The sequence below is a fragment of the Nesoenas mayeri genome (assembly GCF_963082525.1).
Source record: "Nesoenas mayeri genome assembly, chromosome: 17".
Taxonomy (NCBI): domain Eukaryota; kingdom Metazoa; phylum Chordata; class Aves; order Columbiformes; family Columbidae; genus Nesoenas; species Nesoenas mayeri.
Genome location: NC_137565.1, coordinates 3,629,397 through 3,654,628, shown reverse-complemented (window position 1 = coordinate 3,654,628; position 25,232 = coordinate 3,629,397). Strand labels below are relative to the sequence as shown.

Below are 25,232 nucleotides of genomic sequence, written 5' to 3'. Positions count from 1 at the left end.
GGTTTTGCAAGATGAATCTCTAATGGTTGGATTTCTTGGCTTTTTCCTTTGCTTAGGTTATTGAAGAAGAGACCAAAACTCTTATTGATGAATCTTTTAAGACCCCTCGATCAGCAGAAGCTGCATTTGACATGCTGTTAAACTTCAGACACATCCGCTCTCGTGAAGCCATTAATAAGCAGATAACAATGAAGTTCAATGATATTTTGGACCAATACTGTAAAGAGGTATTTAATTCAAGGATTTCTTATGTAGTATGTGAAGCTCTTTACCTAGTGAAAATCATAAATTTGTTTATATGTCTAAACACCTGTGTAGTGTCATTGATTATGTGAAAGATTGACAAGTTTTAGAAAATAACCATAATAATTGCTCTCAGTTTTTTGGACTCTATTGCAGAAATAGTACATTCCATTTGCTGGAATGGGTGTGCATATCTATATAGTGTGGCACTGTAAGGGAACTGAAAAGTGTTTTCATGTACTTGGAATGTAACAAGGCTTGTGGCTATTCCTTTACCATGTGAACAGCAGCTCAACAGGCATCCTTCCTGAGAAAATACATCTTTCACAAATACAGCTTTCTTATGACGGACAAGTTCATGGTATGACCAAAAGGCACCAGGGATCAAAGTGAAAGCAGAAATAATTTCTGACACATTGAAGCCCGTATGTTGGAAAGACTTTCATGTCAGCATTTTTCTTGATATTTCAAAGAACATTGACTTTGACAATAAAATGTAATCTTACAGGAAATACTGCCACAATAGCAGTTCCACAGGTTACAGAAAGGAAGATATTCTCTGTAATGTAATTAATACAAGCAAGAGATGCATGAAAAACTAAAAAAAGTTTTTATCCTGCTGCTGGAATTAGCTTCAGAGCCTGTGCTGTGTACCAGGTTAGATACTGACCAGGGACAAGCAAGTGGAGAAATGATTCTTTGCAATATTTTATTCTCTTCTAGGTTGAAAGTGTCAAGCAAATCTTTGTTCAGAACCTCAAGGATCCACCTTTGTACAAGAATCATCCTCCAGTGGCTGGAGCAATATACTGGTCCCGATCCCTTTTCTATCGGATCAAACACACTATTGTTCGATTTCAAGAAGCAGAGGAGTTGCTTGCTAGTGAACGTGGAAAGGAAGTATGTTAGTTCTTTTGATATTTAATGAAAGAATAAATTCTTCATACCCTTCTTCTCAAGATGTGGAAGTGCCCTTATATGAGGGCAAGAATGTCTTTGCACACAGCAAGCGACGTTAGATGTGAAAACCTGATTGGGACCTTCCCACTGCTTTTCAGAGAGACAGTGACGGAATCAATGACAGAATTCAAGAGCCTAAATTCTCCATCACCTGCCCTAATTATAGGGCATTACTTACCGTCTCATCTAATACAAATTAGAAACCATATTAAGACACTGTTAAGACAGGTTAGTTGAACATTTCTCATAGTCTTTAAAATTAATTATACAGAATTTTCCTGTCTAGGTGAAACAAATATATCTTCAAGTGGCGAAGAGGATGAAAGAGTATGAAGATGAAAAATATAATCAGTGGAGGGATGGGACAGAACAGATACTCCCAACGTTATTGAAAAATACTCTACTAACTGTCACTGGTGGGGCTGCAACCCGTGTTAATCCAGAGACTTCTGAGCAGGTGAGATATAGAAAGGTAACATACCAGACTTCTCCGTGAGGAAGAGCTGAAACCTGACGGTCAGTGAGATTTTTCCAAGACTAATAATTTAAACACAGTTTTTGAAAGGAAAATTTCAAAAATTCCAAGCTCAGAATTGTTTGTGGTCCTTTATAAGATGTAGTTGCTGAATGACCTGGCAAATGGATGAATGTTCTTTCTCTGCGTTGTCTTATGTGTTGTATTTCCTGTAATTTTGGGGGGTTTGGTGCAACATCTTGGGACATTCCAACAAAATTTGGGACTGAAGTTAGGTAGAAGTAGGTTCCCAGCACAGATCATACAGAATCCTTTTCTGACTAAAATTTTGTCTACGAGCTTCCCCTGGGATTTGTGTTGTAACTAGTTGCAGCAGCATGTAAACAGAGGTGATTTGGTTTGTTTCTTGTAATCAGCTTTCACTGGAGAGGTAGTTGTGTGTAATTTCTGAAACTAGAATGCTGAGGTTGCTCTTGCATTTTAAAGGCATTTCCACAAGCTCTGAACATCAGCTGTTCTGACTTTTACCTGCTGCCTTATCATGTCTCCAAAAGCTAAATTTTTTAACAGCTCGGTGTTCCTCTTCTTTATGCTCTTTCTTGTGTTGTAGAACTCTGTAACAGGAGAGCCTGTCACCACAAAGAAAAGTGTCCACTTCATGGTGAATTTTTCTCCTATGTTCCACGAGATTATCATTGAAACAAAGTACATGGAACAACTAGGGTTTCCAGTCCCAGAAAAAGCAAGATATATGGCATTACAGGAAGATAAATATCGTAGGTAAGGCTGTAACAGGGTATCTGCTCACATACAGACTTATGGCAGTGTTTCCAGTGCTTCACTCCAAACCAGAATGAGGTGGGTGCCCTGGTGACAGAAGATACAGAGAAGGCAGAGTTACTGAATGCCTTCTTTGTCTACTCTGCCGGAGGCTGTCCTGAGGAGCCCTGCACCGCTGAGGCCCCAGGGGAAGGCAGGACAATGGAGGAGTTTGCCTTGGTTGATGAGGACTGGGTTAGGGAGCAGTTGGCAATCTGGACATCCATAAATCCATGGGTCTGGGTGGGATGCACCCGCTGGTGCTGAGGGAGCTGGCTGAGGTCATTGCTGGACCGTTCTCCATCATCTTTGCCAAGTCTTGGGAAACAGAAGAGGCGCCTGAGGACTGGAGGAAAGCAAATGTCACTCTAGTCTTCAAAAAGGGCAGAAGGAGGATCCAGATAACTCTAGACTGGTCAGCCTCACCTTCATCCCTGGGAAACCGATGGAACGACTTCTCTTTGGTGCCATCTCCAGGCATATCAGGGATTAGAGGGTCATTAGGGGGAGTCCTGCTGTGGCAGGGAGATTGGACTGGATGATCTTTCGAGGTCCCTTCCAATCCCTAACATTCTGTGATTCGAGAAAATAATGATTTTATGTATTGTTGTTGTGTTTCTTATACTTCTTAGGTATACAAATGGATTGAAAAAAATGCTGGATCACTATCACAAATTAATGGGAACACTGAATGAAGCAGAAACCCAACTTCTTGATGACCACATTCAAAACCTCTGGAAAATATTCAAATCAGGGCACAGTAGACTCAACTGGAAGTCCGTAGGTAATGGAGACATTATTTTAAAATTGTCTTAGATGCTGATTTTCAGTTTAAAAATATCTTCAATTCTGCACTATATTTTTTACATCGTATGACAGCAATGTATCCCTAAATAGTACATCCTATTGCTACAGTCAGAGTCAGAATAGTGGGTTAGACAGACTCTGATCCAGTAGAGTATTTCTTCTGTTTTTATTATATGTAAAACACTAAATGGAAATGGATAGAGACCCTTAGATAACAGCTGTAAGGGAGCTAGATAAAGGATTAGGTGGAAAATCATCTAATCTGTCTTTCTGCAGAGCATCACTTCATTCTCAGAGATAAAACACATCTGGTTGTGGTAATTTTGATGCACTGGTGAAATATTTGTTAAAAGAAAAAAATGGTTATGATTTATTTCAAGGTATTGCTGACTTTATTGTCCAATGTACACAAGCCATCAAGAAGTTTGAGTCACTTGTTCATCAGATTCGTCATAATTCTGGAGACATAAGCAACAAACTTCTGTCCATAGAATCAACAAACCTCTTTAAGTTTCCGCTTCCAAAAAATGGCGATGAACTTCCTAGTAAGTCTTTACATTTTCATTTCCAAACTCTGTGATGTTTTATTTTGCCCTGTCTGCAACCCTTGATCAACCTATGATCAACCCTTTCAATTGTTACCAGAACTAGTTACCGTAGTATTTCATGGTGTAACAGAGGAAGCACAAGCAAAGCTCCAGTACCCTGAAGCTGATGCTATCAATGAGAGAAACATAAAGATGAGTATACAAATAGATCATTTGACTTGTGTCTGCCTTGCTTTTGCTCACTTTCCCCGTAGTTTGCCCTTGATTTCCTCGTGCGCAGCAGTGTAGCCTTAGAGCAGCCATCTGCATGGAGGGGCAGGTCCCTTCTGGGCCATCTGAACCGAACTGGATTCCTCAGAGGGAAATTGCAATGAGGTGATTGTCTCCCACATCTCACTTGAGTGAGTGGATGATGGACCATGTCTTTCAATGCTTTGTAAGCCTTAAAGAGGTTACTTTCACATCTAATGGTTCCTATTAAGTAATTGAATCCATATAAAATCAGAGGGCTGAAATATTAATAAATTAAGCATTAGTAAGTGAAGACATTTTTTATCAGTACAGAAGATCAATTTCATGTTCACAAAGCCCAGCTAATTAGTCCAGTATGCAAGTCTGTTAGGCCTTTTGCAGTTAATAATGCTAATTTTTTTTATCTCTTGCAGAAGCGAAAGAATTTTTTGAGTATTTAAAGTGTGAGAGAGCAAAAGATGTGGCAAACATGGTTCGAAAGTATACTGCCGTTCCACAATTGCTAATAAAAGTAGAAGGACGAGTTGCCAATACAAACAGTGGCAAGTCTCCAAAATTAGCTTCCTATTATGCATACTGGGAAAATAGGATTTATCAGGTGTTGACACAGTTAATTGTGAAGTAAGTCAATTGTTTGCTTTAATGGATTTTCAGTCATTTGCCTTCATGTTTTTCTGGATCTGTTGATCAGCATGCTTATTGATATTCTTTTTGAACACCTCAGTGATTTTCAGTTTAAGACAGATTTGTATTTGTACTGTTTTTTTGCATTAAATCAGTATTAGTGGGACAATTTTGCTCTGATACACATCAGTGAAGTTGGTGGTAACTGACTTCAGGCAGGTTTGCTTACACATCTAAGCACATACCTGATAATTGCATTCGCTCTTGGGCATTTCTATGGGCGGCAGTACCTAATTATTATGATCTTTTATGTGATTTTTTTTTCCTTTTCCAGGAATTTGCAGGCTTTTAATGCAGCTATTCTTGCAAATGTGCCATTGTTCCAAGTAGAAGCTATTTTATCTGCTCCTGAGTTAATCTTGCAACCTAATGCCAGTGAGATTGACAAAATGACTGCACAGTGTATCCGAGACTGTGTTGAGGTCACTAAGGTGATTTTGGATAAAGATTTACTTGTTACCATTATGTCTGAGCAAGCATAAATGTCAAATGGAAGATTCATATTGCTTTATCTTGAAATCAAAATATCCAATACATTGTTCTAATTTTACAAACTGATGACAAAAGAAAAAGATAGATTGCCATAAAGCTTCATGCAGTTTTTACTTGGGCAAAATTATTTGTTACTTTTCAGCAGTTCTGCCAGTGCAAGGACATGATTTGATTCTGTAAATCAACATACATCAGAAGGACATACGTTTGAGATCACACTGCAGGTGTTGCTTTCTGATGTATGAATAAGCTGGTGGAATAAGGAATGCAAGTAGCCTTCTCTATATTATGGCTCTCCTCAAAAAGCAGCAGAAAAACTCTTCAGAAAATGCTGGGAGAAGGGCACCTAGGACGCATCTAGGCCAGCGGGTTTGCAGCAGATTAAATATGTAGTTTGCTGCCAAAGGTTTAGCAATATGTCTCTGCATAAATATGTTCACATTGAACTGCTTTCCAGAAAAGAAGCCAGATCTTGTGGCTGTGTTCCCACCCTGTGCTGATGGAGAAATGATTCCAGATGTCACCTGAAATGAACAAATTTAGATTAAGTGTGTTTCCTATGCTCAGATTTGCTGGTTTGCTCCACTGCTGCATCCAGCCTGTTTCATCTAATACCTGTTTCTCTGTGTCATGCTATATTGTTGCTCAGTGAATTTTAAAAGCAGACTGAATAATGCATGGAGAGGTTTTGTTAGGACGAAATCATCTCTTCTCTCAAGTTTATGGGAAAATATAATCTCTTTTCTTGCTGTCAGGAAAAAAAAAAAAAAAAAAAAGATTGGAGAAATCATTCACATCACCTACAGAGTCTCCTAAATAATGATGAATGATTTGACTAAAATGTCTCTTTACAAAGTAACAGCTTTTTAACCCTGTCTTGAAAACTCTAGCATTTTGCACGATGGATGAATGGTACGTGTATTGAATGCCCTCCTCAGCGTGTCATGGAAGATGAAGTTATCACTTTCAGCTTTTACAACGATATCTCCCAGAACCCTCAAATCATTGAACAGGCTGTTCTCATCACTCAAAACGTCCACAAACTCCTGGCTTCTCTCAGCAAGTATTTGAACCAATGGAAGAGGTACCACCTACTGTGGAAATTAGACAAAGACGCAGTCATGGAGAAGTTAGCTGCAGAAAAGCCTGCTTGTATCACTTTTGATGAGGAGTTACAGTTCTATATAAAGGTAGCTCAAGAAGTTACTCAACAGCCCTTAAGTAAAGATGAGCAATGTGTCAGGCTTCAGCTGGCTCCTTTAGCCTGCACACTGCAGGCAAGTGCTAGAGGCTGGGTGACTGCACTTGGAAAGTTGCTTAATCAGTCTGCAAGAGAAGAACTCTTCAGGCTTCAGGAGGAGATTCAGGTAGGCTTTTTGAGCTCCTGTTGTAGGATGTAGCTGGCACTGAGTGATGATCTGAACCACTCTTCAAATTGGTTGAAACTATCTGGCGTATTCTGGTGTGTCATGTTAGGAAGCGAGCGGTTCCTCGCTGTGAAGCAGGAGAGAGTAGTAATGTGAAAACCCAGGACATTCTCACTCCTCTACTGGTGAAAGGTTCACACTGATAATTCTGAAGTTCCCTTTAAATTGCTGCTTAAAACTTCTGTTTTGTTGTAGCAAAAGCATCCCTTCTGTACTGCAGTTTACTTTTTGTTGATTTTGTTTGTGCATGTGTGTTATCTTTATCACATAGACTAAAAATGAATAAGCATGTTATTTATTTGTGTTTTGTGTTTGACTAATATTTATAATTTGGTCTATTTGCTTTGTCACTGTTGCTTCTGGAAATTATTTTTACTTTTTACAGAGCTTGTCACAGATTCTTAAGAGACCTCCAAATTCCCTGGACGATCTGAGAATTGTCCTTGGCACAATTGAGGAGATCAGAGCCATGTCCTTCAAGGTGGAAATGAAATATTTAGATATCTGGGAGAGATACCGAACTCTTGCAATGTACAATCTTCCAGTAAGTGCATGCCTTGTCTCGTAAAACATTTCAGATTCGGGTTAGGGGCACAAATACCTCACGTGTAAATGAGTAAACGTTTTCCTTTTAAGACATTTTGTGGAATCACAGTATTGTTGAGGTTAGAAGCGATGTCTGGTGCTTGTCTAGTGCAAACCTCTGTCTTGAAACAGTAGTTCCACTTTAGAGTGGACATATTGCATCTGTTTAAATCTGATTCACATCACTTCAATGCGGGTTTTGTGTTTTGCAAATCTAAAATGTGAGCATATATACCTTTCTTTTTTGTGAAAGGTGTAACTTGTTTTGTTTCAGGTGGCTAAAGAAGAGCAAGAGATGGCAGATAAGATTAAGGAAAAATGGGAGACTCTCTTCTTGGAAGCGTTAGAAACTGATCACAGCCTTGGAGGCATGAAAAGCAAATTCATAAAGGTAATATTTGTAATGAATACTGAAAAAAAATTAGAAATTGAAAGGAAAATAACTTAAATATTGTTCTCTTTAGATTACAAAGCAACAAATTGAGGACTACAGCAAAGAGATAGAAGATTTCTTCCAGAAATTCATGTCTGAGGGTCCTGGTGCTGTTGGGGAAGATCTTGATAAAGGTAAATCGATTAATGTGTTCAAAGTGGTGTCTTAAAAATCAGACAAGTCTTCAAATTTCATGTAAAACAAGAAAATTGTGCTTTCCTTATTAACATACAAGCTGATCAACCAGGAACGTGACATTTTTTGTACAGTAACTTCTACAGACTATATGCAAATGCTGTCTTATTTATTCCCTGTGATTTGTGGGATCATTTGTCTAGAAAAATCCCTCTTCTTCCCCAGGGCTGGAGCTCATGTCCATTTTTGAAAAAGAAGTGGAAAAACTGGAAAAAACTCACCAGGAACTGGGCGGTACTGAGAAACTTTTTGACTTGCCAGCTACCCTGTACCCTGACTTAATAAAAGCACAGAATGATATGAAAGCTCTAAAGCAGATCTATGAAATTTATGAATTACAAAAAGTAAGTATTACCCTGCGTGTACACAGACACACGTATTCATGTGCAGACACGCAGAAAAAGTGCGGGAGAGAAGAGAAGGCTGCATTTTTCTCTGGTTACTATCAACTCTTGTTCTAAGACTTTGCATGAAATAAGCTGTGACCTGTAATTGGTTATCACCATGAAGTGATTTTAATGGTGTGAGTACAGGACTAGCAATGCCTCCACTGTGGACCCAACACATGCTCTTACCAAACAGGAGCAGATGTCCCTTCCCCCTAACAATTATTGGGCATAATTTTACTGAACAAGTCTGCTGATCATTTCATTGGAACTGCTGTTGGTTATAGCATGTGTACAGGTGTCAATGAGTATCTCAGGCTTTAACTGATCTTAAATATTTGTAATAGATTTTATTTTTCCAAAATTAAATTGCCCTTTAAATTATGCTCTTAAGGATGCTTTTCCTGTTCTCTGTATTTCCTTTAGATTATTTCTTATATAGCTGGTTGTGTTTGGCTATGAATCTGTCTTGGACATGAGCTTGTCTCTTTCTCTGTTTGTAAAACAATACAATTACATCAGCGTTCTGGCTGCGGTCTCTAGTTCCTACTGTACTGGAAAGATATTTTTTTGGGTGAGAAGTAAAAGGAAATATGATTTTTTGTTTTTTTCCTTCTGATGACTGTGTTCCCAGGCAGCTAAAAAGGAATGGTCTCAGACACTCTGGATAAACCTCAATGTCCAGGTTCTTCAGGATGGAATTGAAGGATTTCTTAAAGCCCTTCGAAAGCTGCCCAAACAAGTACGCAGTATGCCAGTAGCCTTTCACCTGGAAGCAAAAATGAAGGCGTTTCGAGATTCCATTCCTTTGTTGCTTGATTTGAAAAATGAAGCTTTAAGAGAAAGGTTTGCTTGGATTTATTTAAATCCATTTTTATACTATATCGGAAGATGTTGTTTGTTTTGTTAGAACTTTTAATTTCAGTTACTGGGGTCATGCCGTGTCCTACAGCTCAGAATTTCACTCTCTGCTTAATGAATTTGTGTAATAGCATGCAAGGTGACTATGGTGACCAGGATGCTTTATGTACCGACTGGTTCTTGTTTAAACAGTAGAGTCCTAAACATGGTTTCATTATTATATATTAAATTAGAGTTGTTTTCATTTTTACTGTGTCGTGGGGGTTAGTACGATTGTTGCTGTATCAATTTAAAACAGGCATTGGCAAGAACTTATGGAGAGAACAGGAACAAGATTTGAAATGACAACAGAAACTTTCACTTTGGAGAATATGTTTGCTATGGAACTTCACAGACACTCGGATGTTATCAGTGAAATAGTTGGAAATGCTGTTAAGGAAATTAACATTGAGAAGGTAATGTAAAAAAACATAATAAAACTAAAAAGGCACAGATGATGACAGTCTGTTTTATATGAGATTTTCACGCTGGCGTGACAGCAAGTTCAGCCATCTCCAGCAGTTGCCATGATGTGACTGATGGCAACCAAGATCAGTAGCTCTGTTATTGAGCTATAACATGGCACAGAATTGTGTTTTGGCTTTGTCAGCAGGCTATTTGATTTCTGTTGTTACAATAAGCAGGTTTAGCCTATGAAAAGGGATCCAAAGAAGGATCCATTCAGTTGCTATCATGATGTTTTGAAACAGACCCTTCATATAATCCAGAGTGAGGAAATCTGTGCAAAAATTTTGCTGAATTAATGTTTCATTTTTATGCTAAGATTATAGTTTTCGAAGTCTAAAACGTGCACCTTTCTATGCCCACATGCAGAGTGTGAAGGAAATAACAGAAACATGGGAACAGCTGAAATTCACTGTACAAACGTACTTCAAAGGCACTGTGCAGCGAGGCTTTATTCTGGGATCTGTAGATGAAATTTTAGACACCCTTGATGACAACAATGTCAATCTTCAGAGTATTTTGGGCAGTCGATTTGTGGGTCCTTTCCGTTCAACTGTTTACCGCTGGGAAAAAACTCTGTCGTTGATTGGTGAAGTAATTGAGGTAGGTGGGAAAATGCTGGACTAAATAATGGTTATTATTTATAATCAGGGTTTTCAAATGTATTTTTATTTCTTTGGTGGCAACATTTGTATCTTAGATCTGGATGGTGGTTCAGAGAAAATGGATGTATCTGGAGAGCATCTTTATTGGTGGAGATATCAGAACACAGCTTCCAGAGGAAGCCAAAGTATTTGACGGCATAGACAGGATGTTTAAAGAGGCAAGTAACTGACTTGACTTGTGATCAGCATGATTATTTACTGCATTTTGCTTCCGTTTTCATAGTTAACTGTAGTCTTCTGTGTCATTTGTAACGCTTAAGAATGGAATGTTACAGTGAATTGAATATGAGCTTGGGGAACCCAAGAATTTGGTATTTTGCTTCACATCTGTTATATACAGACATCCTGATTAGCGAAGCTGGGCAGAAGCGTGATCCTTTGCTGGCAGTACTGGGCAGGCAGCTTCCCTTTTCTTTGGGTACATCTTCTTACCTTTACCATGACAATAAGAAGCTTAGATGTTTTTCTATAGGTTGAGGACCTACCTCCATGCTAAAAAGGCTTTGCTGGTATAATGCCTCTGCTTTGTCACTAATTAAATATAGTTTAGTATTACTGTTCAGTATTTTCTGAACTTTCTCTTCTCCCTGTGTAGATAATGGATGAAACTGTAAAAGACCCAACAATAAAAAAGTGCTGTGAAGCCCCAAATCGTCTATCAGACTTCCGTCATATAAATGATGTGCTGGAGAAATGTCAGAAAAGCTTGAATGATTATTTGGATTCCAAACGAAATGCTTTCCCAAGATTTTTCTTTATATCTGATGAGGAGCTGCTTAGTATCCTTGGCAGCACTAACCCCCTTTGTGTCCAGGAACACATGATAAAGGTACAATGTCTGGCTTTCCACAGTGCCTGGTGCTTTCAGGTGCTTTAAAAAGTTTAACAGGCTATACTGTACATGCTGTTAAGGGTGCGCTAATATGTATTGCATACAAAGAGCATCCTGGTTGCATATTGAAGCAGCTTCTAAATAACCAAATCAAACCTGATGAATAGTCTCTCCTGGCTCTGATCCTTGCCAGTAGCAGTTATGGTAGAGGAACTTTGGTAGAGGAACACGCAAGATACACCAGAATGATCATTCATTAAAGAGCCTTCCTGTAGCTCCTGATAGATCTTTATTTTCTGGAAAAAAATCAATGTAATTTGGGTCAGATGATCTGCTTGTTTACTCTGCAGTTGGGCTGCAGAGCTATATCAGCATTTTTATTTGATTACTTGGAGTCATATCCATTTCAATTTAGAGTCCATGGAAATTTTCTTTCAAGATTAAATGAGGGCTAGATACATTTATGGCTTTGAAGCTTTGTTTCTAAAAGGCCAGTGAGTTTCTCTGTTGGTACATTTCAGATGTATGATAACGTAGCCTCCCTGAGGTTTGAGGATGGTGAAAATGATGAGAAAATCGCAACAGCCATGATTTCAGCTGAGGGGGAGGTGATGGAGTTCCGGCAGGCTGTAGCTGCAAGAGGCAGAGTGGAGAGCTGGATGACAGCAGTGCTGCAAGAAATGAGACGAACAAACAGACTCCTTACTAAGGAAGCTATTTTCCGATACTGTGAAGACAGAAGCAGGTGAAACAATCAGTGTCCAGGATAACAAATACCTTACATGTTATTATGAGTCTGTAGCAATATAGAAAAATGAAGACTTAATTTTTTAATTTTTACACAATTATGTGGAGGGATAGGAATACATGCGTATGCAGTATTTTAACTGAACAGAAAATATTGTGTTATCTATTGTATTTAATTTCTTAAGTCTGGAGTTCTTATTTTTAGTGTTGTGAGCACAGCATGTTTGTCTCACTATGAATTCTACTTGGCAATCTTTACACATGGAATAGGCAGCTTTTCCATCAGAGTATTTCCTAGGCTTTTGAAATCCTCCAGTATACCTTGATAGAATTCTGTACGTCTCTGTAAAGTTTGGCTCATGTTGTAGTTGTTGCAGTAACAAGAGGAACTTTTTTTCTTTCCTTTTTATTTTTCCCTGTCCTGATTCCTTAGCATAAACAGTTACTTAGGATAAACAGTAACTCGGACTCCCTCCTTATATATATTTTCTATAGGGTTGATTGGATGTTACTGTACCAAGGCATGATGGTGCTGGCTGCTAATCAGGTGTGGTGGACTTGGGAAGTAGAGGATGTCTTTCGGAAAGTAAAGAAGGGAGAAAAACAGGCAATGAAACTTTATGCTAAAAAAATGCATAAGCAAATCGATGAACTGGTTACCCGCATTACAACTCCTTTGAGCAAAAACGACAGGAAAAAATACAACACTGTTCTTATTATTGATGTTCATGCCAGAGACATTGTTGATACATTTGTAAGAGACAGGTAAACACTCCCCCGCAACCTATTGAGAAAAAACCAAATGCATAAATTGTATTTCCATCCTTTTACCTCATGTGAGCAAGTCTCTCTCGTGTAGCATCCTGCACGCTCAGGAGTTCGAATGGGAAAGCCAGCTGCGTTTTTACTGGGACCGAGAGCCAGACGAGCTGAATGTGCGGCAGTGCACAGGCACGTTTTCATATGGTTATGAATATATGGGTTTGAACGGACGTCTTGTGATCACCCCACTTACAGATCGTATTTATCTTACACTCACACAGGTATGTGTTCAAGGAGATGTTTACTAACAAGCCCTTTTAAAATACACTTCTAGCAATCACGTAATTGTTTTATTGCCACTTCCTGTTATCTCCTAGATGCCAATGTGAATGCTAATATGTTTGAAATCACTTGTGATATTCTTCTAACCTGATTGCCCCAAAGATAACGCCAAATGCATTCACAGATAAAATTTAAGGCTTTTTGTACCCAAGAGTTCAATTGTGAATTTGCTACCAACCCAATATAAATGTAATCTCAGCTTTGCTTTGCTTTGTGATCTGTCTCCAAAGGCTTTATCAATGTTTTTGGGAGGAGCACCAGCAGGGCCAGCAGGTACAGGGAAAACAGAAACCACTAAGGATCTGGCCAAAGCGCTGGGCTTGCTGTGCGTGGTGACAAACTGCGGAGAAGGCATGGATTTCAAAGTAAGTGTTAAAGATCTGTGTTCTCTGATAAAGTGCCAGTTATTGCTCTTTTTCAGTGCCCAGGATAAGGACGTATTCTGAATTTCTGCATAAGTACCTCCCTTAGAGGTACCATGTTGATTGATATTGAAATATAGTAAAAAAAATGTCTATTTTTAGTAAATTCCTGAAGGAATTCCAGGTGGTTTCAAGCAGGGGAGTGATGAGTAGATGATATGTCTGTTCTTCACAGACAACCTGTGCTTGGCAAGTAATTACTGCAAGACCTTATGACAGATTGCTAGCTCCTGCATATATATATATATAGAAGTTTTACCCAGTCATTCAGAGTTTTAGCATACTCCAAAGTTTGTTGGCACTTAATGTTTTATATATTCATTGCTGAGAAGTTTTTTTTGTTGCTCTTGTTAGGCAATTGGTAAAATTTTCTCTGGCCTCGCCCAGTGTGGAGCATGGGGATGCTTTGATGAATTCAATCGTATCGATGCCTCTGTGCTTTCCGTCATTTCTTCTCAGATTCAGTGTATTCGAAATGCTTTAATGAATCACTTGAAAAAGTTTCAGGTAAACATTAAAAGAAGAGTAATTGTGAAGACTGATCTTGTTTTTGAGGCTAAGATTCGGGGTTAGACCCCGTCATTAGATCAAAGGGCTGCTGCTTCTCTAATTCATTTGTGCCAAATATTTCAAATTCCAGAGTATATACTCTCAGTTTCAGTATATACTCTTAGTTTAAATCCTTCCTGATTTCCTAATCCTTTGCTAGGTTCTTCCTTTGTGAAGCGAGATAAAAGTAAGCTAAATAAGATAATAGTAAATAAATGGGATGGTAGTATAGTGGTAATGAGAGAGAGTAACTTGATGTGGATTGAGAACTGTGAAATGTCTTGATGTTTATAGCCAAGTTACAAAAAGTGGGATGAATGTATCTGAATGAGGGTCTAAAGCAACGTGTTTTAACATGTCCTAAGTCGGTGTCCCAGTATTCCTGGTTTTTCCTTTGAGCAAATAGTACTGTTTCAATTCCAAATACACATTGTTCTAACATCCTCTTATGCCTTTAGTTTGAAGGACAAGAAATTAGCCTTGATAGCCGTATGGGCATTTTTATTACAATGAATCCTGGTTATGCTGGCCGGACTGAGCTCCCTGAGTCTGTAAAAGCTTTGTTCAGGCCTGTGGTTGTTATTGTACCAGACCTTCAGCAAATCTGTGAAATCATGCTCTTTTCTGAAGGATTCCTTATGGCAAAGGTAAGAAAGTTTTCTTGCTACCCATATCCATGTACACACCCCTGTATGCATGACCAGTGTTCTGTTGTGACTTACACATTTGTGGTTCTCTACCTTAATCTCAAACAGATGCTTGCCAAAAAGATGACAGTGCTATACAGGCTGGCAAGGGAACAGCTTTCTAAACAACATCATTATGATTTTGGACTGCGGGCCCTTAAGTCAGTGTTGGTGATGGCTGGAGAACTGAAAAGAGGGTCAGCAGGCCTCAGTGAGGTACATTTGTTGCTTAGTTACCCTGGGCAGATCATCTTTTTCATTAGCAAGAGGATGTATTTACAGATCTGCTGTAGTTGGTTTGGGTTGGTCTTATTATTTCGCTTTGTTCTTACTGAGTTTCATCATGTCCTCTGCCAGCAAGTTACCATCAGAACTCTTGTCAAAGTAGGGAAATCTGTAGAAAATGAGGTATTTTACTTCTTAAGTCCAGGATGCAAATAGTCAGATTAATGTCTCTAAATGAATACAAAAGCTGGTTTTTTGAACAGTGAGTGCTCCAGTCACACCACCATTAATTATGTAGCTCAAGTAGTACAGTAAACTTATAAATAGAAGTTTCTCAATAATGCATTGCTTTTTATGGCCTTCTTTTACACCTATTCTTTATTCCTATATGTACGGTTGTGATACCCAGTTGCCTAGGGAAATTCTTATTCAAATTTCTTCTTAAAAACTTGGAGACAGCTGAAGGCAACTCCTATAACGTTATGTACAGATGCACATTACAGGTTGACAGGAAGTTGGAGTCTAAACAGTGCTTTCAAGGGGACTAGAGAACTCGGATATATTCATAAAACCATTGGTTATTTTAACATCAAATCAGGGAAGCTGTAGTGTGGGCCACTCCAGCCATTTGGGTAATATGGTAGAAAAAGGCAGTGTATCATTCTTAGCTATTGGTCTGCTTAATTCTTAGAAAATAACCTTTGTTTCCACTAGTAACTGATGCCAAGAAAACATTCTCAAAGCTGTACTGAAGTAATCAGTGATGTTTGAAGTTACTACATATTAGATAATTGGTTGGCTCTTTTGGTAAAGATTGATTCTGCTATGTTTTGTCTAGGAAGTTGTACTGATGAGAGCTCTACGGGATATGAATCTTCCTAAATTTGTGTTTGAAGATGTACCTCTCTTCCTTGGCTTAATCTCCGACCTATTTCCTGGCCTGGACTGCCCTCGGGTCCGCTACCCTGACTTTAATGATGCTGTAGAACAAGTGCTGGAAGAAGAGGGTTATATTATTTTACCCGTCCAGGTATAAAATATGTTAATTGCTTTAGTTTTTGTTGTAAACATTAGGCTGGATATGCATTGGTGCGCTCTGGAGTGGCTCCAGGAAAGCTTAGCTGATAAAGACCAGCTGCTGATCTTGTCCATAGGTGAATTATGGACAACAGTCTATTGAATCAATATTTATTTTTCAGGTGGATAAAGTAGTTCAGATGTATGAGACAATGTTAACTCGTCACACTACAATGGTGGTTGGACCAACTGGAGGTGGCAAGTCAGTTGTCATTAATGCTTTGTGCCGTGCCCAAAACAAGTGCGTATGGAATTTGATACATGGAAATCAGGTTGTAAAACGGCATAGGCTGCATTATTTAGCCCTGTGTAGTCATGACAGGATCCATAGCTGACCATAATATTTTCTCGGGTTAATATGAGATGGTATTGTGTCATTTTAATATTGTTTTTCTTGCCATTTCTTTAGATTGGGATTGCTGACAAAGCTTTACACACTGAACCCTAAAGCTATGAGTGTGATTGAGCTTTATGGGATCCTTGACCCTACCACACGAGACTGGACAGATGGAGTCCTGTCAAACATTTTTCGGGAGATCAACAGGCCTACTGACAGGAAAGAGCGAAGGTACACAGCTAGAAATAGCTAGAAATCCTTGTGATGATTTTTACATATGTTTATTTTTCTTTTTCTTTTTTTTTTTTAACATTTGATACTGCACTAAATAAATAGAAAGTGTCTAGAGGTCTTTCTGTTTCCTGTGAGTTTCTAGCCTCAGTGAGGTAGATGGAAACTACACAAATATAAAAAATGAATGGGAGACTTTGAAACAGCTGAACTGACATTGACACCATTGATGGCATATCTGAATTCTGAAATATGTTAGTAAAATCAGCAATTAGCCAGTGCCCTTTGGCTCCTGTATCCACAGGTACATTCTATTTGATGGAGATGTGGATGCTCTCTGGGTTGAAAACATGAATTCTGTCATGGATGACAACAAGTTATTGACCCTGGCAAATGGGGAACGGATTAGACTTCAGTCGCACTGTGCTTTGTTGTTTGAGGTAAGTGATGGCTGTACCACTTAATACATGGGAAGAGTTAGATACAATGGGTCTACAAAGCCTGAAAAGCAGTTACTGTGGCTGTTCTTTGTTTAAACGTATGATTATCTTGTATTATTATTTTATAGGTTGGTGACTTACAGTATGCATCTCCTGCCACGGTATCCCGCTGTGGAATGGTCTTTGTAGATCCTAAAAATCTGAAATATAAGCCCTTCTGGCAGAAGTGGGTCCAAGGAAGAGGAAATGAGGTGGGAATTTCTGCGCTTGTTCAGAGAGTATCTGTATTAAATACTGAACTGTAGACAGCTGTAAAAAGTCAACTTTGTAATGGCAATTTGATTTTCAGATAAGTCTAATCACTAGGCCTCCAGCAGAGGGCTAAAGAGAGTTCCCCGCTTTTCTGACTACAGATTGTTTCTGAGAAGTGAAGAACCAGGAAATCACTTTACCTGATCTCCAGAGAGTTAACAGCAGAGTTACTTAGGTCCTTGTTTGTTACATTTAAATAAAAACCTCAAGTCCACAGGGAGTTCAGTAAGACAACTTGGCTGCTAGCGTCTGATGAGTGCAGATCATCACCTGCTGAAAACCCAGTCCATACAACAGTGTCACATTTCTTCATGTACCCTGTCTTGGGTAGAAATGATTCCTGCAAGTACAATCCCACTTGGCCCGCCAGATATTGATGGGAAGCTCTGCTGTCAAAAATTGTCTTTCCATGGTTCTGTGCACTGAATTATTGTCCCTTTTGGTCCTCAGCAAGAGAGAAAAGAATTGGATCGTCTTTTTCAAAAATACGTGCCCTACCTTATTGATATGATTGTAGAGGGAATTGTGGACGGCATACATACAGGAAGGCTGAAGACCATTGTTCCTCAAACAGATTTAAATATGGTAAGGAGTAGAGAATAAGGGTTGAAAACGTTTATGTAAAAAGAGAAATGAAATGATGGAGTGAGTAAAAACCTCCCAAAGAAAGCACAGGACTAAAGTCTGTTCCGAAATGTCAGTTTGTTAGTGATGAGCACCAAGCGATAAAAGAAATAGTTCCTAACAACGTTCTTCTACTGTCATTAATTACGTGTATCAGTAGATAGACCTGTAATAGCCAAAGATCAGCAAACACTCAAACAGCTGGAAACATGTTAAGAATTTTCATGCATCTAAATGGCAATTCTGTTTACAGTTTTGTCTTTTTTGCAACAGGTGGTACAGTTGACTGCAATGCTGGAAGCTACAGTTGTGGCACAATTTGATGATCCTGAAGTTCTGGAGTGTTTTTTCTTGGAAGCTTTGTATTCCTCCTTAGGTGCTGGCCTTCTTGATGCTGGGAGAATTAAATTTGATGAACATGTTAAACGTATTTCCTGCATGTCTACTGTTACTGATGAGAACGTCATGGCTAAGCCAGGGGAGCTGCCAGGTAAGATTTTGTAACAATTTAGTCTGAATCCCATTGATTATATTATAAAAATGTTAGTTTCCATGAAGGCAGAACATCATTCTTCCTTCCAGCTAGCTATCCTGGCTGCAAAATATGGTCTTTGAAGGACTATCACTGAAAATCCCTTAGAGGTACTGATGCTAGATGACTCTCAGCTGCTGTTCTATCCTCACAGAACAGTACTTTTCTATGCCAAGCAAAGAGATAAATAATGAAAACAAAAATAAAACATAAAATGAAAGCCAGTTGAAATGTGCTTAAAAAGTGATAATATGATCCAAGTGCTGGATGAGGAGAATTTTGGTTGATGTCTTACTGGGTTAAATGACAAGTAAATGGAACACAGTGTTGCCCAGCTTGGTCCAGAATCTTACCCTTCATTTTCATCTCAATCAAATTATTTTCTTATGAAATATTTCAGTGTGCTAGAAAACCTCCAGTTGTTTAATGGCTTGCAGGTCAGCTGCCAACTTTGTATGACTTTCACTTTGATGAAGTTCAAAAGAAGTGGGTACCTTGGATGAAACTTGTTCCTGAATATATTCATAACCATGAAGTGAAATTTTTTGACATTCTAGGTGAGTGTAAGATAAAATACAGTGATGACATGCCTTTAATTTATAATGTGCCATCAGTGAGTGCATGGCACTTAACGCGAGACATCCTTTTTCTGTACTGAAGGTCATCTATTCAGGTTCAGTTTCTCATGATGGCAGAAATAAATTTCTTTAATGTTCTCATCACAGTAGTTTAGCAGGAATAGAGTTGGTATTTACAGCACTGTGCAATAAAAAAATGAGGAAAGGATGAAAAGCTTGTTTCAGCTAATAAGGCTTATTAGGAGCTAACAATGCTTTTTACAAGCCAGAAGAGCAGAAGATTCCCACTCTGCTCTACCAGAAACTCTAGGAAGAATGTCAGCTCCATGGTTCAGGTATTCGGTAGATAAAAATTACATTCTTAAGGTCATTATTGGTTGTTACTTCAAGCACTGTATAATGGTGATAGATGCTTTTCACAGTTAAGGGCGAATTAGGGCAGGTTACTTTATAGTAATACTTCAGCAAGCACAGGTTAACATCACTGACAAGAGATAATTGTATGATGTCTTAAGTTACTCTTAATGGCAGGCTATTCACACAGAAAAAAAAATCACCTCTGTAGAGTTCTGGGAAAATGCTTATGATCCAAATAAATCCTGATTATATCCTTGAGATAGGGATTAAATGGAGCTTAACCAGTCCATGACCCTCCTATATGGAAGATAATTTATTTTTTAATGTATCTATAGGAGGAAAGATGCCAATGATAAAAGCTTGAACGAGATGGTTCAGCATTTAAAATTTTCTTTCAGCGTTGTTAGCAAGTTGATATTTCAGATCATGTCTTTTTGCAGGTGCGTGTTAATACCTTGAGAGTCTGATCCAGCACTATTCTATAAATATAAATCCCCCAGCTGTACTACTGCATTTTAATTTAACCTGCTATCATATTCATGATCTTTTGCAGTGCCTACAGTGGATACAACACGCACTACTTGGTTACTAGAACAGATGGTAAAAATAAAACGCCCAGTTGTTCTTGTAGGTGAATCTGGTACATCTAAAACAGCAACTACACAAAACTTCCTGAAGAATCTGGACAAAGAATTTAATGTATGTATGAGGCACTTTGTCTTGATTGTAAAGCTGCATTTTCATTCTTTGTCCTTGTGTTAAATTTGCATTGTGAAGCCTGAGTCTGTGGGTAGCAATGTTGATTTCAATAATGTAACTGCAAGCTCCAGACCCAAAGTGTGTGAATGATTTGAGAATCCTTCAGGATCAAAGATGTTTTTTTCTGTTCTACCATATACAGTTTAAATTTTATAAAGTAAATATATATTACCAAAGTGCTAAGAATGGATTTACTCTTCCATGTCACCTGTAATACAAGTGATTAAATGGACAAGATAAGTGTTTCCTTTATGTCTGACAGTCTAATATAAAGAATATTTTTTTAATGCTCTAGTTTAAAAAAAGAACAGGTAAAAATCAATTCTTATCCATTTCCTCCCCTTTGCAGCTGCTGCTAGTAATTAACTTCTCTTCTCGTACATCATCAATGGACATTCAGAGAAACCTAGAGACAAATGTAGAGAAACGAACTAAAGACACTTTTGGCCCTCCTGTTGGAAAACGTCTTGTAATTTTCATGGATGATATGAATATGCCAAAGGTGAGCTGCCAATCCTTTACAAGGTAGTACAGAAACACTTGGGCTGGCACCGATGTGGTCCCTTCATACACCGATCCAGTGAATCACAGGTCAAGGAGATTCATGGTAAGGGCATAACTGGATTTCTGCTTAGGACCTTCAGAAGAGTTGGACTTGGGTGCAGTAGGGGGTGTTTCTGTTTGTTACAATATTTGTCCTATACATAAGAGAGATGCTGTTGTAGTGTTTCTTTATGCATTAAAATCATGTTTCTGTGGCCTGATACTGGGTGCAGGTTGTGTATTGTAGAAACCATCCCTTTCTCTTTACAAATGGGGCAGAAGAGTATCTGTACATTTAGTTTGTCTTGGAGAAGAGACACTTTTCCCATAGGAGACGTTGGAATGAATGTTCACAGTCAGTACTAGAGCTTTACAAAGTTTCACTTAGTCCTTGTAATGTTCTCCTGAGCATGGAGCAGAATGTTTCCACATTTATAGCAGTAATTGGCGTTCTGATGTACTGTGCTCTAAATATCTTGACTTTCTGTATTACGCAGGTTGATGAGTATGGCACACAGCAACCCATTGCCCTGTTGAAGCTGCTGCTAGAAAAAGGTTTCATGTACGACCGTGGTAAGGAGATGAACTGTAAATTTCTTCGAGACCTGGGTTTTGTTGCTGCCATGGGGAAAGCTGGAGGAGGTCGGAATGAAGTTGACCCTCGATTCATCTCACTCTTCAGTGTTTTTAATATAACTTTTCCTTCTGAGCAATCACTGAATTTGATCTATGCCTCCATCCTGAAAGGCCACACTGCGGTAATTTCACTGTTTTTAAAGGATTACTCAACAAGTTTATGATTTTTAGATAGACTTTTATTTCTCTGTTGTCACAAGACCTGAAATCTTCTGTTAGCATTTTTTTCTTGCTTAGAGCCTTATGCAAACTTTTTCCTTCCTCTTCTCTTTCTCACGAGATGAGTATACATTGTTTTGATAAATTCTTGAGTAATATGTAAACTTTTAAGTCAGCACATAATTTATAAAACTGCTGCTTTTTTATAGGTTGAAACCTGTGAACCATTTGGTTACGGTTCATATAACCAAATACACAAAGGTACAGTGAAAAATGTAATAGAACAGAACAGCATTACTAGCAAGTAAACTGTGACATTATATACGAAAAGAGTACTTTGTTTTTTCTGCTATGGAGGTGCTGTAGAAATCCCAGCCATAGAGTCTGATGTTGTCTTCAGCACTGTTCAAGCTCAGGAGTGAAAATATTTAACTGCAGAATATTCGTACTACACAGGAATATGAATATCTGAAAATGTTTGTTATTTGAAATATACCAAGCAGGGTTAAAAGCTGGAAAGTGGATGATGTTTGTTAGCAATGAGTTCTCTTTGGGTAGTCTCATGAAAGCACCTCTTCTTTCTCATGTTTGCAGATTTTTAACGAGTCTGTATCAGCCATCTCTGACAAGATTACTGCATGTACTTTGGAGCTTTATAAACTGATTGTTCGTGACCTACCCCCTACTCCTTCCAAATTCCATTACATTTTTAACCTGCGGGATCTTTCCAGGGTCTATAATGGACTTGTTCTTACAACTCCAGAGAGGTAAGAACAGAAAAATTGACTTCAATAGTCCTTACCTATTTATATTGGGTGAATCTGGGTGAGGATGAGGTAATTTGGTACATGAAATCAGTCACATTTGGTCACTTTTCATTAAACCTTTTCCACAATGAGAAAATGTCCAGGAATGTTCTATTCTATTAATAGTCTATTCTGCTCTGTTCTACTCTTGATGACAAACAGTGATGCGCTAGTCTTTCTTAAATAAGATATCCAGAGGTAAAACTGCAAGCAAATTAATTAATTGTCCTTATGAAAAAAACAAGAAGATTTTAAAAACCCCCTCAATCTAGACTTTGGTCAGTGTTTTTAACCATATGGCCTCAGGAATCATGTCAGCTCATTTGGTGCAGTCGGATATTTCAATGTTAATGTAGGTTTCCAACGGTGACCCAGATGGTGAGAGTGTGGAGAAATGAGTGCCTGCGGGTTTTCCATGACAGGCTGATTAATGAAGCAGACAAAGCATTGGTGAGTAATTTCTTTCAATTTTTAGTACTCACTGACTATTACTATGGCAACTAATTTGCAACAGCAACATTACTAACTGTTGCACTTGGGTCTTGCAGTCAGACTGCAGACTTGTCTAACCATTAAGTTGCTTCATTAATTTAAAACATGGCCCGTGCAGTTTTCTTTTCTAAAATAAAGTGAATATGGCAGACTAAGTGAGCAGATCTGCTGAAGGAATGGAAAATGTCACTGGGTTTGTCTGTCTAGGAAAATTGGTTAGCGGTGGCACAGGTGACAAACTGTGAGAGCAGTGCAGGCGAAAACTCAGGAAATCACTTCATTTCCAAGTCCGTATTTTTCTTCAGAAAGGATTGCATCAGAATGTGACTATACAATCAAGTAGGAAAAAGAAGGATAAGAGCCGAGTCCTTAAACAGTATCTTCAGTTTTGGCAGTTTTTTCTTAAATTTCTGCAGTCCATTGGCTTGAATGGTTCTTGAACTGCCTATTAGATCACTTTATATCATAAATAGAATACAACAGGAGGCTGTGGTCTTTGGATCTTCTAGTGACATAAGTGTTCCCTTGAAATCAGTCAGTATTTGGGCAGAAATCTGCATTATCACCCTTCTGAGTGTTACTGGATTCAGAATCATCTGCTTTGTTGTCTTGCCTGACTCATTTTCTATACTCAAAGGTACAAGATCATATAAAAAACCTGATTGAAGAGAATTTCAGAGATGACTTGGAGCATGCCATGAGGGATCCAATTCTGTTTGGAGATTTTAGGACGGCACTGAGTGAGGAGGAACCTCGTATTTATGAAGATATCCAAGACTATGATGCAGCAAAAGCTCTCTTCCAGGTAGCGTGCATCAGCTTGGAACTTTGCCTGATTTTGTCTCTGTGCCTGAGGAATGGGCAGGAACCAGCCTCAAACTGTAGGAAATCTGTTCTCTTTTTGTGTGCACAGAGAATTTTATGTGCACTGTTACCCAGCTGGGGTCTGCAGTAACGAAAACTGAGTATCAGCTACAGAGTTGGCAGCGTTTTCCAAAAGTTTATTTTCCCTGAAGAAGGGGAAAGGAATAATGCTGCTCAATGGGTTGTTATTTTATTAATATTGTTAATTTTTTCCTTGGTCTCCTAGTAACATTCTGTCCACCTTTCTGTGCAGGAGATTTTGGAAGATTATAATGAATTTAATATTAAAATGAATCTGGTTCTTTTTGATGATGCTTTAGAACACTTAATCCATGTACATCGCATCATACGGATGTATCGTGGGCATGCCCTGCTCATTGGAGTGGGAGGCTCAGGAAAACAGTCTCTAGCGAGACTGGCTGCCTATACAGCTGGATGCCAGGTTAGTGACCCTGTGTCTTTGTGATGAAAGACGACAAGGAAAGCAATATTGTGATCAGGATTAAATAGGTGGGGGGGAAGGGAAGCTGGTCAGTCAAGATAAGGTCAGGCTGGTATCTCTTCCCTGTGGAGAGAAAACCAGGGTGAGGTGGTTGCCAGGAGGTCCAAGGTGAGGACCATGGGTGACCTGGGCAGGAAGTTAGTGCCTGACTCTAGGGTTTGTCACTGGGGACAGAAGACAAGGATGGGTTTGGGCACGAACAACTAATAGTCCCTAACTACTGCTTTTGTTACTTATCTGTATTATAGCAGCACTCCAGTGCTGCTTGAGGAACCTTGTTGTGATTGATACTGTAATATTTCAGATAGGAAATGTTCTTCTCTGAGAGGTACTTTTATGCTCTTACAGAGACTGTTGACTTGGAAGGGAAGAACAGAAAAGGAAGATGAACACAAACAAATTTTGATAATGCAATCCTGCAGTGTTGTACAACTGTAATTTTTAAAAAGAACGTAGTGCATTTTTTTTTTTATACTTACACATTTAATGACAGGGGCCAAACCAAAATCCTTGATCCAGTCTAACTGAAATTCGGAGTTACCATCATGCCTTGGGTCCATCTATATCTTCTCAGTATATGTTTGTATCCTTAGGTGTTTGAGATCATCTTAAATCGAGGATATGGAGAAAGTAGTTTCCGAGAAGATCTGAAAAATTTGTACCGGAAACTGGGTATTGAGAACAAGTCAATGGTCTTCTTGTTCACAGATTCCCAAGTAGCAGAAGAGAGTTTCCTGGAACTCATCAACAACATGTTAACTGCAGGTGACACAGGCAGCCCCAATTAATCCTGATCAGTATCTACTTGTGACTCATAATCTCGAATGTCCTCTTGGTCCAGCTGTTACTGGTTCACCCTGTGTCCTCTGCTGCTTTAGTTAGTTACACTTTTCAGTCCTACCTGAAATGGTCTTGGCCTTAATAATGAGATTTTGGCATCTTCTTACATTTATATGTGTCTGGGAAGGCTATAGGGTTAGTTCACGCTGATGATGATGAGGAGGAGAAGCTCAGGGAGATCAATAGATTAATTCAAATCTACCCAGAATAATATTTGCAGAACTAAGTTTAAAATTTGTCAC

The 25,232-nt window shown here is 38.7% G+C and overlaps 1 protein-coding gene across 1 annotated transcript in view; it reads left to right on the top strand.

Annotated features, from left to right (window-relative positions):
• The window catches only part of DNAH10 (dynein axonemal heavy chain 10), a gene marked incomplete at both ends in the record, with an annotated part of 50,742 nt that overhangs the window by 6,914 nt on the left and 18,596 nt on the right, over window positions 1–25,232 (top strand). Inside the window, 41 exons of the mRNA XM_080355622.1 lie at window positions 57–227; window positions 967–1,143; window positions 1,490–1,660; window positions 2,289–2,458; window positions 3,130–3,281; window positions 3,685–3,849; window positions 4,518–4,725; window positions 5,063–5,219; window positions 6,171–6,647; window positions 7,093–7,251; window positions 7,567–7,683; window positions 7,757–7,859; window positions 8,086–8,264; window positions 8,941–9,152; window positions 9,466–9,622; window positions 10,041–10,274; window positions 10,372–10,494; window positions 10,932–11,165; window positions 11,690–11,913; window positions 12,411–12,680; window positions 12,775–12,958; window positions 13,250–13,384; window positions 13,796–13,948; window positions 14,449–14,637; window positions 14,746–14,892; window positions 15,740–15,931; window positions 16,101–16,219; window positions 16,388–16,546; window positions 16,851–16,986; window positions 17,115–17,237; window positions 17,749–17,883; window positions 18,196–18,412; window positions 18,892–19,011; window positions 19,943–20,088; window positions 20,498–20,650; window positions 21,189–21,449; window positions 22,081–22,253; window positions 22,649–22,742; window positions 23,422–23,589; window positions 23,902–24,090; window positions 24,744–24,915. Coding sequence (XP_080211748.1) covers window positions 57–227; window positions 967–1,143; window positions 1,490–1,660; window positions 2,289–2,458; window positions 3,130–3,281; window positions 3,685–3,849; window positions 4,518–4,725; window positions 5,063–5,219; window positions 6,171–6,647; window positions 7,093–7,251; window positions 7,567–7,683; window positions 7,757–7,859; window positions 8,086–8,264; window positions 8,941–9,152; window positions 9,466–9,622; window positions 10,041–10,274; window positions 10,372–10,494; window positions 10,932–11,165; window positions 11,690–11,913; window positions 12,411–12,680; window positions 12,775–12,958; window positions 13,250–13,384; window positions 13,796–13,948; window positions 14,449–14,637; window positions 14,746–14,892; window positions 15,740–15,931; window positions 16,101–16,219; window positions 16,388–16,546; window positions 16,851–16,986; window positions 17,115–17,237; window positions 17,749–17,883; window positions 18,196–18,412; window positions 18,892–19,011; window positions 19,943–20,088; window positions 20,498–20,650; window positions 21,189–21,449; window positions 22,081–22,253; window positions 22,649–22,742; window positions 23,422–23,589; window positions 23,902–24,090; window positions 24,744–24,915 — 7,225 coding nt within the window. The remainder of the gene's footprint in view (window positions 1–56; window positions 228–966; window positions 1,144–1,489; window positions 1,661–2,288; window positions 2,459–3,129; window positions 3,282–3,684; window positions 3,850–4,517; window positions 4,726–5,062; window positions 5,220–6,170; window positions 6,648–7,092; window positions 7,252–7,566; window positions 7,684–7,756; window positions 7,860–8,085; window positions 8,265–8,940; window positions 9,153–9,465; window positions 9,623–10,040; window positions 10,275–10,371; window positions 10,495–10,931; window positions 11,166–11,689; window positions 11,914–12,410; window positions 12,681–12,774; window positions 12,959–13,249; window positions 13,385–13,795; window positions 13,949–14,448; window positions 14,638–14,745; window positions 14,893–15,739; window positions 15,932–16,100; window positions 16,220–16,387; window positions 16,547–16,850; window positions 16,987–17,114; window positions 17,238–17,748; window positions 17,884–18,195; window positions 18,413–18,891; window positions 19,012–19,942; window positions 20,089–20,497; window positions 20,651–21,188; window positions 21,450–22,080; window positions 22,254–22,648; window positions 22,743–23,421; window positions 23,590–23,901; window positions 24,091–24,743; window positions 24,916–25,232) is intronic.